Source organism: Mastomys coucha, unplaced genomic scaffold, assembly GCF_008632895.1.
Source record: "Mastomys coucha isolate ucsf_1 unplaced genomic scaffold, UCSF_Mcou_1 pScaffold20, whole genome shotgun sequence".
NCBI lineage: Eukaryota > Metazoa > Chordata > Mammalia > Rodentia > Muridae > Mastomys > Mastomys coucha.
In genome coordinates, this window is record NW_022196903.1 from 111,296,752 (window position 1) to 111,311,098 (window position 14,347).

The 14,347-nt window shown below is 45.9% G+C and overlaps 1 protein-coding gene and 1 long non-coding RNA gene across 2 annotated transcripts in view; one reads left to right on the forward strand and one right to left on the reverse strand.

The window, feature by feature from the left end:
• Positions 1 to 287: 287 nt before the first annotated feature.
• The window catches only part of Ret (ret proto-oncogene), a 44,357-nt gene continuing 30,297 nt past the window's right edge, over positions 288 to 14,347 (reverse strand). Inside the window, exons 14-20 of the mRNA XM_031383107.1 lie at positions 13,643 to 13,857; positions 13,408 to 13,530; positions 11,656 to 11,726; positions 10,451 to 10,588; positions 8,526 to 8,625; positions 3,821 to 3,968; positions 288 to 2,552 (exon numbers count right to left, since the gene is read on the reverse strand). Coding sequence (XP_031238967.1) covers positions 2,395 to 2,552; positions 3,821 to 3,968; positions 8,526 to 8,625; positions 10,451 to 10,588; positions 11,656 to 11,726; positions 13,408 to 13,530; positions 13,643 to 13,857 — 953 coding nt within the window. The 3' untranslated portion in view covers positions 288 to 2,394. The remainder of the gene's footprint in view (positions 2,553 to 3,820; positions 3,969 to 8,525; positions 8,626 to 10,450; positions 10,589 to 11,655; positions 11,727 to 13,407; positions 13,531 to 13,642; positions 13,858 to 14,347) is intronic.
• LOC116099475 lies at positions 8,240 to 12,384 on the forward strand. The gene is made up of 2 exons (XR_004122265.1): positions 8,240 to 8,641; positions 10,400 to 12,384. It is a non-coding gene; the product is annotated as an uncharacterized LOC116099475 (long non-coding RNA).

Genomic DNA, 14,347 nt, shown 5'->3' on the forward strand with positions numbered 1-14,347 from the left:
GGAGACTGGCCACTATTTGTTCTAAGGAAGGTCACCTGCATGGCGAACATCCCTGACTGCAGGGAGGAAATCCTAGGGTCACAGGGTTAGTTGGCTTATCACTTGAATATTGTAGAAGACACACCAGTGACACCACCAAGAGCCATTGCTCCTTCCTCATTATTGCTCTTCCACAATTACAACAGATTTGCTGTGACATTTGAATTAGGTGTAGAAACTTTGAAATCAGCAAGCTGATTTTTTTTTTTTTTTTGCAACCAGGAAGTTAAAACGAGAGAAAAAGTTGACACATTTTATGATTTATCATTTTATTTACACAACTGAAATTATTTCCTTAGTCACCTTGATTACAAAAACAAGTCAACACGGTATGGTTTAATAGCCTTTCTTAAACAGATCTTACAAATATTAGTGGCTGACAGATTGCTACTTAATACTCAGTAATATTTAATATGTGGTAACTTCTGCATATATGTAGATGAAAAATCTGTCTGATAGTGCTAACAAGTATAGGTACTTTAACAAGTATGGGTGCTTTTCTACCTCAGGTACAGACAGACAAATGGTTATTAGTTAAGTGTTATTTCCCCACAGATGGGCCAGCTACTTAGACTTGGAGCTCAGCCCATGAGAGCTAACCTGCTATAGCAAGTTACTTACTGTGTAGGCATGTTGAGTAATTTGAATTTATCCATACTTTTGCACTTAATAAAACTATCATTAAGCACATCTGAAAAAACAAAATGGATCCCATGACTAGAGATATTTATATATAAAAAAACCTTATCACAGTGTATCTGAAAAAAAAATGGCCCAAAACTAAAGCCATATTAAATGTTGAAATAAGCATTTTTCATCTTTCTGTCTGTCTGGCTATGTGTGCACCCAAATATCACACACACTCCGTAAGGCTCTATCCAGTATACTTATCGCAGTCTCAGCCACATCAAATGTCACAATTTTACTGTGTTTGTGAAATGCCCACAAAATATAGTATTTTATTTTGACTATTTAAAAGTCCTATCACAGTGCTTGAAGTCTGAAGACCAGGCAGTGTTTTGATAATGTGACCTTTTCGTGGGAAGTGACATCCACAGACAGCCAAAGAAACTTCCAAGAGCCACCCCTAAAACCCAGAGGAGTGTGGAGTGTCTGCAGCTACAACCTTCAGCACAGAAAGACAAGAACCTTACACGAGTTGTGGTCAGAGCAGAGGAGACCAAAACACAGACCATAGCAGCATAAAGAATGGCCAGGGAGGGCTGATCCATGTGCCTTTCACACAGGCTCTATAAGAGCCAAAACCTTGTTTTCACCTCAGTCAGTGTCAGGGAAACATCTAATATGACTAGATGAACTGTCCTTCCCTTTGGGCATGAGCTGACAAGACAAGGATTAAAACCAGACAGACCCACCTGTCCTCTTTGGTGGGAAGGGTGTACTGCAGAATGGCAAGCTGGGGGTGCAGCATTTGTGGCTCAAGGCCTCTTCTGCCTGCAATTCTGGGCCTGAAGGCTGCTCCACTCCAGATGCCCTGCTTCTTCACCCTGTTCTGGTCAGTAGGTAGGAGTCACGCAGCGCTGAATGCGAGAATGCTGCTGAGGGCTCAACAGGGGGACTATGTCTTGTGGGGTCACTTCTTTCCAGCGGCCTTGTACATAGCAAGGGCACCACCCAATCTCTCCCTTGTGCTAAATCTAAGAGCCATTTAACCATGACAGAAACAAAACATTTTCCTAAGAAAAGGCTATATGGTTAAAAAACCCAAGACTCTATATTCAGGATGTCATACGCTGAGTCGCGGATAGCCCCGCAGCCCCCTTCTCCTCTCCAGTCCTAGTGGACCTGGTTGGATGCAACTACCCAGTCCTTCGCTGGGCTTTTATTCTAAACAAGGACAGATCATTCTGGCCAGGTTTTTCAACGGATGCTGTTTGTATGTGTGCTTCATGTTAAAACATTTCTTGGGGACATGGTAGGTTTTTATCAACTAGAAAAATCAAGACAGTTCAGGTACAATTTCTCATCCAAGTTGTGAATGACAGACCCCACACATGTGAACACAGAGCTCATGGTGGCTACGGGGAGCACACCAACACAGGTGCTACCCAATGCTAAAGGGAAAGGGGTCTAACCAGAGACTCGGACTACCCACCCGGTGGGGCAGGTGTGCCAGGAGGAAGGACCGCTACGAGGGCGGACCGCCAGGAGGGAGGACCACCAGCTATTTGAAGTAAAACCATTTTGGAAACCAGCTAAAACAAACTACAGAAAACAACTCTGCCACCTAAGGCTGGTCTTGGCCAGTAGGATGTGCACAAAGGGGCCGGTGGACTTGATGCTCTTGGCATGTTTCTTCCCCCTTGGGAGTCCATTACCGTTCACAAAGTAATGTTAGCTATCAAATGTGTCCATTAATTTTGCCGCTGAGGGTGAAACCATCCAGTTAGCATATACACTATCATTTGCATATCTTGGGAACCCAGTGCTAGTGCCATCGGCTCTCGTGAGTGGTACAGGACTCTCTCCAGGCCAGTTCGGGTCTGACATGCCTAAAAATGAAAACAGATAATTTGTTCTGCACTGAAGAACTCAAACTTCATGTGCAGACAGTAAGGCCTTGGCAAAACTCCCTTTGACGGTTAAACCAACTTGCGCTTTCTGTGCCAATTCCATTAATGGTTTTGCATCCCGGGTTTCCATAACACTGTTCTATGTGGGGTAACCTCACGTGCTCCTGGTAAAGGTAATTTAGCAGACACTACCAGTCTCAACGTCTGAGAGTTTAGAGTCTCAAATCTGAAACAGATCTGGTGAAACGCTTAACTGTTTTCCCAGGACAGTGTAAAGCATCAGCGAATGGCTGGACTACATGGCCTCCTGTAGTGGGAACGCTCTAGGGGCTCACTTGTCATCGCTGATAAAATGGAGGAGGAAGGCTTCCTTTCCCACAGAGGGCATACACAGGCTGCCCCACAGCGCTGTTGGTACAAGGCATGTAGTGAGGACCTGTGACTCAGGAAGCATGCACAAAGAACCTACCTTAGCTTGAAACTACAAGGCTTCAAAAAACATCAAGGAGGAAGTTAGGAAGCAGAAAAAAAAATTCAAGTATTTAATCCAAGACAAAGAAGGAGTTTTGGCAAGAACCATATTTACTGTCCATTGCAAGGCCACAGCACCACAGACTATGTTCTTTCAGAAAGCATTGGCTCAGTATTTAGCACTGGCTTCGTAAGTGACAACATCGTGATGGGGGTGGGGTGCAAAGGATGTGAAAGCAGCAGTCTGGTGTCTGCCCAGGGCCCACATGGTTTTCCCACGGCCCCACACTGCATGGCGGTGGACACAGGCTGGAAGTGGGAATATGGACGGCTTCCATGAGGCACACACCGGCCCAGGAGCAGCCTGGGGGTATCCTAGCTGTGCTATCACTGCAAGCTGGGGAAGCCAGCTTTCCCTGGCAAAATTTACTCCCTCCCCAGATCAGTTAAATTTAAGCAACGAAATTACAAGTACTATGATTTGCTTCCCGATGGCCCCTGAGAATTCTGCTCTAATCCGCTTCTCCTGTGTCATCTTAAGTTGCTGGGCTGTGTGGTAATGACACTTATTTTCACATCCTTTGAGAAAGACATAGCTGCAAAATGCCTGAATGTATGTAAACTAGATGCAAAGTCAGATATTTACAAAGAAGGGTTCAGAGGGGGCTTTGGTGTCTGGTGGGATCAAAACACTCTTTAAAAAGCGTTACAGAGAGTTGGGATGGTGCAGAGGGGACAGCGTTGCTAGAATCTAGTAAATGCATGTGAAATTCTACCATAGAGTTTGTTTTCAATCCATGTGGAAGGGAGGGAGCGCGGGAGGGGAGCATTGTTACAGTCCACCAGGGGCGTCTCCTCTTCTGAGAGCCCATCATCATAGAGCAGTGAGTCTGAAGGGGTGGATGCAGCCAGGTCCAAGTAGTCCTGGAAGAGAGAGAAAGAGATGGCCAGTTATCTTTGACCCTGGGCCATTCCTAAACATACTCGGGGCCCCTTAATGCTCATGCGGCAGAGGCGCTGTCTGTACCCCCATCCTGCACTGTTTCTTGGCCTCTCTGTAAGACGACAGTCTCCATCCAGGAAGATAACACTGAGGTAAGACACTGAGGTTCCTTAATCCAACCAAGAGTAGAGGGCTGGGGAAATGGTTTCTCTGTATAGTCCTGGGCCTGAAAGCACTTGTGGTCACATTATTCCTGTAGAAACATAGTGTGCCAAGTGGTAGGTTCAACCCAATGCATGCTTTTCAGCTGCCCTCCCAGGACCTCTGCTGTTACAGGGAACAGATACAGAGACCTCAGCTCCCATGCACAACAAATATAAGGTGCCTGCTACTTGTGTTACACCACTTAACTATATAGAGAATTCCAGTGCTGTCCTGGCTGCTTCTCACCATTGTGGCTTTGGCATCTATTTGTTACTTCTGCTCAGGACAACCCGGAACCCAGAAAATCTTGAAGATTTTCTCAAGAAACAACAAAACTGTGCCAATGTGTTCAAGGTTGTTCATTTTCTCTATCAGATTCAATAAATTGACTTTATGTTGAGATCTTTAGTCCTTTTGGAATTGAGTTTTGTGTAGGGTGATAAACATGGATCTATTTGGACTCTTCAACAGGCAGCCATCCAGTCTAACTAGTACTATTTGTTGAAGGTGCTGTCTTTCTCCAGTGTATTTCTGGTTTCTTTATCAAAAAACAGTTGTCCATAGTTCTGGGTCTTCAATTTGATTCCACTGATCAATATGCCTATTTCTGTGTCAATACAGTACTGTTCCTTTTTGTTACTTATCTTTGTAATACAACTTGAAATAAGGGATTGTGATATTTTTTCATAGTTCTATTGATCAGTATTGTTTTAGCTATCCTGAATTTTTTTGTTTCTTCCTATATAAAGTCAAAATATAGAGTAAAAAAATGTCCTCTCAAGGTCTGTGAAGAACTGTACTGTTATTTTGATAGAGACTGCATGATAGGTTGCTTTTGGCAGGATGGCCATTTTCACACTATTAATACTACCAACTCATGAGCATGGGAGATCTTCCATGTTCTGGTATCTTCTTCAAATTATTTCTTCAGTGTCTCAAAGTTTTTATCATGTAAGTTTTCCACTTTGCCAAAGTTATCCTGGGACATTTGTATTACTTAGGCTATTGTGAAAAGTGTTGTGTCCCTGATTTCTTTCTTGGCCCATTTGCTATTTGTATATGGAAGAGCGACTGACTTTTCTAAGTCAACGTTGTATCTAGCTATGTTGCTGGAAGTGTTTACCAGCCGTAAAGAATTTCCTGGGGGAATTTTTGTTGTCACTTATGTTTACTATCAGATCATTTGCAAATAAAGATACTTTGACTTCTTCCTTTCCCATTTGTATCCTTTTCTCCTTCAGTTGTCTTAGTATTCTAGCTAAGACTTCAAGTGCTGTACTGAATAGATAGATAATGGACAGAGTTGAGAATCTTGTCTTGCTCCTGATTTAGTGAAAATGCTTTCAGTTTCTATTTAAGTTGATGTTGGATACAGGCTTGCTGTGAAAGTGCCTTTACTCTGTGTCGAGGTATGTCCCTTGTATAAAATCTTCAGGACTTTTATTATGAAGAGGTATTGGATTTTGTCAAAAGCCTTTTCGACATCTAAGGAGACAATCATGTGGTTTCTGACTTTAAGTTTGTTTAAATGGTGGATCACACTTACCCATTTACCCATACTGACCTACCCCGGACTTCTGGGATGAAACCTGTCACTGTGCATGTTCTTTTTGATGTGCTCTTGGATTTAGTTTGGTGTACTAAGACCATCTGGCCCTGGGTCTTTTTGGGGGGAGGGGGGTTGGGGGACTTTTAATGACTGCTTCTATTTTACTAGGGTTTACAGGTCAATTGTATATCTGATGTGGATTTAACTTTTTGATAAAAGTACCCATTTATTTTAGATTTTCCAATTTGGTGGAGTATAGGTTTTTAAAGTATGTTCTCATGATTCTCTAGATTTCCTTGGTGTTTGCTGTAATTATGTTCCCCCTTTTCATTTCTGATTTTGTTAATTTGGATATTCTCTCTCCTTTGAGTTAATTTTGAAGATACTTCAACAGAACACCATTAGCACAGGCACTAAGATCAACAATTAATAAACGCAATGAAACTGAGAAGCTTCTGCACAGACAAGGACAGCACCACTCAGACAAAGCAGCAGCATCCAATGTAGGAAAAGATTTTTACTAACTACACATCTGATAAAGGCCTAATATCCAACATATACAAATACCTAAAAGAAAACCCCTGGGCATCAAGAAATTAACCCGATTAAAAAGAGGACAGGCAGGGAGAGCTGATCCATGTGCCTTTCGCACACGCTCTAATGGATATGCATGTAAACATTCTCTGTTGTAAATTTGTTTGATTTGTGATTTAAATTTATGTGTCAACTTGTGATGAACCTTTTACCATGTGATCATGTATTCTGAAAGATGTGTAAATACTGAGGACAAACAGAAAAGAGCTCGCTCACACTCTTTATTCTCCTTTCCTTAACATTCTCCTTATCCAGCTTTTCTTAAGATTCTTTATCCCCCTTTTCTTAAGCCCCTATCCCCACTCTTTGAACAAGCCCTTTTCCTTTTTCCTAGAGCGCTTTCTCATAGGTAACTTCTTACAACTTAGAAATAAATGCTAAAATCACTTTTCCAAGTGCCTCCTTCTCTTCCTGCGACTTCAATTAGCAGGCTGACAGTCAAAGCCACGCAATTCTTGTGGAGCTAGAACCAAGGTTTCTTTACTAAACAAAGGTTTCTTTACTAAATCTGCTGTTTCAGGATGAGGTGCTGAGCAGTTCCTCCTCAGAAGGCAGGTCAGCTACTGAAGCAAAGTGATTTAAGAACTGAGATAGGAAACCATTTTATTATTATACAGCAACCCTAAATTTCTCGTAAGACTAAGTCTTACCCTCACCAGCACTCTTCCTCAAGAAGAACCAAGAACAAAGAAGACCCACCAGGGCTGGCCTCCAATACACACACGCATATGTATTTATATATACCCGTACACATACATATATACACATATGTGTGTATATATATTAATTATAGTTTATGGTTTTGTGTTGTTATGGGATCCCTGAGTGTACAAACAAGTGTGTCTTTGTGTCTGTATCTGTTTCTTGTGATTTTCCTTTGGCTCTTAACCTTCTGTTTGTCTTATTCTATTCTGATTTTGTTTTATCATATATTTTATTTCACTTTATTATCCCTTAGCTACCTACTCGTTTGCTAATGAAAGACAGAAAAGAGAGTGGATTTGGCTGGGAGGAGAGGTGGAGAGGAATTGGGAGGAATATAGGGAGGGGAAAACATAATCAGAAAATATTGTGTAAGAAAAATCTACTTTCAATAGGAAAAAGCCAACAAAACTAAGTTTTTTTAAAATTTGCATATGAGAATGTATATAATTCCAGCATATGTGCACATCTGTGTGCATGCATTTGTGACACCTGAGAATGACATCCTGCTCTGCCAATCTTCACTTTGGCCCCTTAAGACAGAGCGGGTCTGTCACTGAATCTGGAGCTGGCTCTCAGTGAGTCCCACAAATCTCCTGTTTTTCTCCTTGTCCTTCAGAGTACTGGCCACACTTGGCTTTTTATAGAGATGCTGAGATTTGAACTTGGGTCCTGGTGATTTTGGAGGTGTTCTTACTGGCCAGGCCATCTCTCCAGCAACACAAGCTGCTGTATTTTATCACTGGGAGCCGAGACCATGTGTCCATTTGGGATCTGAAGGAAGAGCAGCTTTTAGTAAAGATGAAGACAAGACCTCCAAGGGAGCAATGTGACTGAAGATGCCTGTCTGGTTCTGTTTACCTAAGTCCCTAGCATCCAGGAAGAACAGTACAAACAGTTGCTCAGTAAGTATTAGCCAAGAATTAGCCAGCCTTCTCACCAAGGCACAGAGGCTGGCTGTTCCCACGTGTTTGCTTTGGCTAACACCAGGCTTTGGAAATCTACATGAGCAGTTAATAAAAACAGGGAGACGTGAACTTCTTAAAATTCACAAAACCTGGCTTGCCAGGTCTCCTACTCCTGTAGGGCCCACATGGGGAGAGCAAGATGCCCTTGAAGGGACACTCATACTGCCAGAGTTCCAACCTAGTCACTGCCCAACCCTAGTTCCTCAGAGATTATTATGCATTTGGGACATGTGCTTTGAGTCTTTGGCATTCTATTCCATTATTGCAAAAGCTCTCCTTTGGTTTTGAAATATTCTCCAGTACTTGCCTTTGAAGAGCTCTTGTCTGAAGACAAGCTAGAAACCAAGATGTTTTTGTTACTGAATGGCCCAAGAGGACTGGCTTAAGTGGCAGGTTTCCATCCACTGCCTGCCCTGTGGTATATACAGCACAGTCATCTCCCTCGGGCATTGCAGTAGAAGCACAGAGAGCCTTAAACTACCATCCCACGGTGAGCCTTTGGCAGTGACTCTGGGACTCACTCTGCTCTTGACCATCATCTTCTCCAGATCCTTGCTGATGTCAGCAAACAATGGCCTCTTGTCTGGCTCCTGCTTCCAGCACTGCAGCATCAGGCGGTACCTGGAGGGAAGCACAGGTAGGTGGTGAAGCCCCGAGTCTAAGGGGCTATGTCTCCTCTCTCTAGGCTGTTTCTAAACCATTTGCAGCTCTGAACTTCCAAGGGTGGACCCAGAGGTAGGACACTTGTCAAGATGCACTGTAGTGCATCTCTCTGGTGGCCTCTCTCCGGAGGGGCTCACCGTCTGGTGGCCTCTCTCTGGAGGGACCCACCTTCTGGTGGCCTCTCTCCGGAGGAGCTCATTGTTCTCTTCTTATACCAACAGGAGAAGACAATGTTTTGACTCTGCACCCACTGAGTAGGTGGCTCAGTAGAAAGCAAAGTCCTTAAAATGTGTAGAGGACAAACTGACTGAAAACTCTTAAGTGTGGAAACAAACACAATGTCTGGTTATTACAATTTTCTGACAGGATTTGAGGGAACTTTAAGCCTGGATGTGCAATCCTACTTAAAAGTCCCATGACTGGATATGTTCTAGGCTCTAGGATCGAACCTGCTGTTATTTTTATTTTGCTAAACACCATGCTGTCAAACTACTTTCAAAATATTCATATTTATACTCAGAGACCTGGGCTCAGCCTTGGTCAGATGGTCAGAGAAGCTTGGGTTTTTTTGTTTTTGTTTTCTTTTGGCCCTAAACAGGCCATAAATAGTAATGTCTGCTCTCTCAGCCAAGGTCCAGGGAACATCATGGAAGAGGAGGCAGAATGGATGTAAGGTGCAGAGATTAGGGAGAAGCGCTGTGCAATGCTGTCTTCCATTGCATGGCTGCTGCCCTCAGGAACTCAGAGTGGCTCTGGTTCCCAGCACATGACCAGTGATGTGACAAACTTCTGGCACAAATGGGGTAGATGACCTCTAGGCCCCATCCCTTGCTTATGGACTATTGGTAGTGGGCAGTTGCTGTGGGAGGGGGAATCATTCTCTGTGAAGGGTGTGGCCACTGAAAAGATTCCCACATTGCAATGGATGCCCCCACAGCCACCTACATATTCATAGGCAGCATTCATTGGTCTTAATGGGCTGTCCCAAAATAAGACATGAAATTGACAGGGGACATGTGGCCAGGATGGGGGTTGGGGGGGCTGGAGGAGGAAAACTGGGGTAGGCATGCATGATTGGATTTCATCACGTAATTCTATGAAAAGCTCAAGGATTTAAAAACTTAAAAACCAAGCTTATCTGTCTCTCAGTCTTATCTCTGTCCTGTAAGCCCTGCTTCCCCAGAAGCTGGGCATGGCCGAGGGCTCGGGAGCTGTGATGTGGGTGTTACGCTGGGTGGCTGACTGCCAGTCCAGTGCTTGAGGCGGCATCTTCCCTACCCTGGCATGTCTAACCTTGCTTTCAGCTAGGCACTGACGGTGGCACGAACATACCAGCGTATCTGCTCCAGTTATCGCCTCCACCCCTTTTCACCTGGTCTCTGGACCATCTGATTAGCTGAATGGTATAAAGCACGGTGGCTTTGGGACGCTGGGGCTCTTGAGCTGAGGCTGTCTCTGTTCTACTCTGTTCCTACCTTCCTTGCACATCCTCCCTTCCACACATCGTGCAGGAGGCCTTGGGCTCTTGCCAGTTCTATCAACCCTCAGAAGTTCCTAGGAAGCCCACCAGCCCTGATGGGGTGAGGGGCCCCAGTATCTATCTATCTCATGCCTGTTGACGGCTGTCTGGCCTCTGCCCTGTCACTCCCCATCACCTAGCTTACTCAGGGTTGGTGGCACTGGGTTTTATAGAATGAGAAGAGAATGAATAGCTGTTTTGTTTCCCATCCAGGGCCTAGAGGATGAGGGTCAGAGGTTGGCTGGGCAGAAAAGGCCCACTCACATTTCCTCACTGCAGTTGTCCGGCCTCTCCATCCTATGGCCCGTCTTGAGAAGGTTGAAGAGTCGCTCAGGAGGAATTCCAGGGTAGGGGTTGCCTCCCAGGGTCACAATTTCCCAGAGCAGCACACCAAAGGACCACCTGTGGCAAGGAAGGGAAGCAGTAAGCAACTTTCTGGACCCTGGAGCCTCCCTGGTGGACCCCGGATGTCTATGTCTGTAACTGACCCAATCAGCTGCCAGTGTCTAAATGGATGACACACAGGGATCTTAACCTGGCTCCGCTGCACAGTCAGGTGTGTAACAGAGCTGGGACGCTCAAGCCTCTGCCACTGAAGCAACGACCTTAAAGCATCGAGGACCTAGCAACAGAACTCAGGGTATGCTGTGAAATGTTCATAAAGTCTTATTACAACTTTTACAGAAAACGTTTAATGGTAAGAGAAAACTATGGGGTGGGGATAAAAACATCCCAATGCATGTGTCATCTGGCGATAAAATATGTATGTGCACACTACAAGAAAGACCCCGAAGGTAAACATGAGGGAGGGACCCACTGTGATTCAAGGCTGTTTGTCTCCTATTGGGTTTTTCTTTGCATTTTCCAATTCTTCTAAATCAAACGGGTTGTTATCAGAAAACTATTGTTTGGAATTGCTTAAGAAAGAACCCTATTTTCATGGCTCTATTCAAGATCTGCCATCTCTGCAAGACTGCACAACACTTTAGAAGCAAGTATTTTGTCTTTAGAAAAACAAATCATGTCTTGTCATCTGTCTGCAAGAGCAAGGGCTCCCATCTTTAAGTAGTTTGGGATACACCAGTTTACAAACTCAGGTAAGGCTATCTGTAGTGGAGTTCCCCAGCCCCACCTGTACACAGGTAAACAGCACAGATACCCTGTCTGACTCATGTCTTCCAGCAGTCTTGGGAGAGGAGAGGAGGAGGTATGTGGAAGAATAAGGGGCCAGAAGTGGGCTATGACTGCCCCATCCCACACCCCACTCCTACACACTCCACTGTGGTTGGCAGAACTGCTGCCTGGGCCCAGCCATTTGCTGACTGAATACCTGCTGATCAAGAGAGCCCGCGTTCATCAATGACTAACATTATAAACGGGTATTTGGAACCAGCAGTGTCCCCGAGCCAAGCTGCAGAGACCATCATGGCCCAACCTCCCCACCCCAGGATGGCAACGCCCTCACTTACACATCGCTTTGAGTGGTATAGATGTGATCAAAAAGGGACTCAATTGCCATCCATTTGACGGGAATCCGGCCCTAGAGGTAGTGAATGAAGGCATTAGTATGGCTGTAAGCTCTGTAACCAAGGTAGTCAGCTATGGCCCTTGAGTTCTAACCCCCATACCCTTTAGCCCCAGCTCTGGAGGGAACATGGGATATTCTGTCTTGGGTACAGACCAACTGTGCACACTCCTGAAGGGGCCACAGCTCCAGTCTGACCCTTTGGCTTTGTTGAGATTCTATTGGGAGTCAAGAAAACGGCCCACAGCCACAGTGGGCAACCTTTCACATGCCACAGCCCTGCAAAGAACAAGAAATCCACCTGTGGCAGGCTTGCTAGGGCTCTGAGGTACCCTGGGTGGGGCAGAATAGTGCTCCCTGGGGCAGAACAGTGCTCCCCAGCACAGAGCCAAGAACCTGTCCTGCAAGGTAAGTTTCTTGCTAGTATCCAAGAGCACAGGCACTTAGGAAACCAACACCCAGTTTCCATCCTGTAAACTTTGTTTGCCATCAGCAAGGCTCATGTGAGAAACCTCGAGGAAGAAAACACTTGTGCACCAAAGCTGGATTCTCCTTCTCTTGGGGTTCTACCAGCAGCTCAGACTGGGTACCCTCCCCACTCCCCACCCTGCAGCAGGGGCTGGCCTCTATTCTAACAAATCCTTTCCAAAAACAGGATAAAGAGCTCAATGAAGAGGTCTTGAGAATGTTATCATTTTTAAAAGCACACACTCATGGTCATTTCTATTGGCTTGAAGATGCTTTCCTCATGTTTATACCCTTCACGATGTATGACTGTGCTCCTGATAGGACTGTATGTGGAGCCTGCAGCTTGTGTCCTTGGAGGCTATCAAAGCCTCTGAAAGCCATACCTGTATACCTCCACTGTGACAGCAGGCCTTCCTGGAAGATGTGTGTGTGTGTGTGTGTGTGTGTGTGGTTGTGTGTGCTGGCACATACAGGAAGGTTCTCATATCCTCTACAGTGTGGCACAGGAGCCCCTACTACTTCCTTTATGCAGTTCTGAGATCTGCTATCACCACAGAAACCCCAAAACAAACACTGTGCTCGCAGCCCGTGGTAACACACAAGGACCTATAAGCCTCACCGCAAAGCGGAAGCAGATAAAGCTGGGTGCATGGTGCCTTGGAAACCTCATCACCAGTACCCCCGAGCACTCCCAGGAACTATTCCTGCCTGGGTTGTCCCATGGAAGCTTCAGGAGAGCAGATGCCAGGTGGGAAGGCAGTTACCAAGGGAACAAGATGTCATCAGTGAATCAGATGCCCATATGTTGCTTGGACTTGGAAAAATTCTCAAGACCCATGGCGTGCATGCCTCTCTGCACTCAGTTTTACCCAGAGATCCCAGTGAGACTCCTACATGAAGCATCATGCTCCCGTCTATCCCACTCTACCCTCCTAGGAGCCAAAGAGCAGTTACAAACTGATCAGAGGCCTTATTTTATGGAACCAAGAGGAACTGTGGAAAGGAGTCTAGTTCTGTGAACTGGGAGTTCTCAGAAAATGACGAAAAGCACCAGGTACCTCAGGACGGTCATATACAAGGAAAGTCTGATTAGGGTCCTGGGGATCCAGAATGGGGGACAGATTTCTCCTGCTCCAGTCATTCTAAGGGCATCACCCCACCCTGTCAGCATAGCTGCGAGCCCACGTCCCCTTCCTTGAAACTCGCTAGGACACTCATGGCCAGGTACCTTGCTTTTCTTCACATAGGAATCTTCTTCATAAACATCTCGGGACAGCCCGAAGTCGGAAATCTTCATCTTCCGTCCCTCGGCCACCAAGATGTTTCTGGCAGCTAAATCCCGGTGTACGAGCTGCAGAAAGGAAGCAGCAAGAGCCCTCAGACCAGCCGTGGTGGGGTGGGGTGGGTGGAGTGGGGTGGAGTGGGCCGGGCATTCAGGTCAGCACAGCATCTGTGGCTCTCACCTTCATTTCAGCCAAGTACTGCATACCCCTTGAGATCTGCCAGGCGAAGGAGATGAGGTCACCCATGGTCAGTACCCTTTCATCTGGGTGGTCCAGGGAGCTGGAATTGCGGTTGCCTCCACCGCTCATATAGGCAGGCCCGATCTTGCGGCTGTCCCGGAGGAATCCCCGTAAGGAGCCATACTTGGCATACTCCACGATGAGAAGAAGTGGACCTGGGGACAGAGAGAGGCAGCCCTGGGCAAGGAGTCAGGCCCAGCTTCCGGGTAGCTGTAGGCTCTGTCACCTCAAGAGCAAGGGGGCAGGCACAGACCTGCTCTGGCACTATGGACCACGAAGTTATGGTAGGCCAACTCACTCTTGGCCTACACTGACCATGGAGACATTAGCTCCCTTCAAAGTACAGTGAGACCTTCCCCATGGTTCCTGAGAGGGTGAGCACTGTTCTCAGCCCTACCCTGTGAGCTACCATGCCCTATACTAGGACTTCATACCTATTCCCATCCTTGACCCTGTAGGTGGGAGAGGGAAAAACGATGGAGACAGGAAGGCCTGTGCAAATCTCACAGTTCAGACTTGGCCTTAGCCTAGCTCGGCACAGTCCATCTCACTGCTTACACACAGGCACACTATGTGCCAAACTCCTCTGGCAGAAAATAGGGGAGGTATGAAAAGCTAACAGAAGGTGACAATGCACCTTCCCTG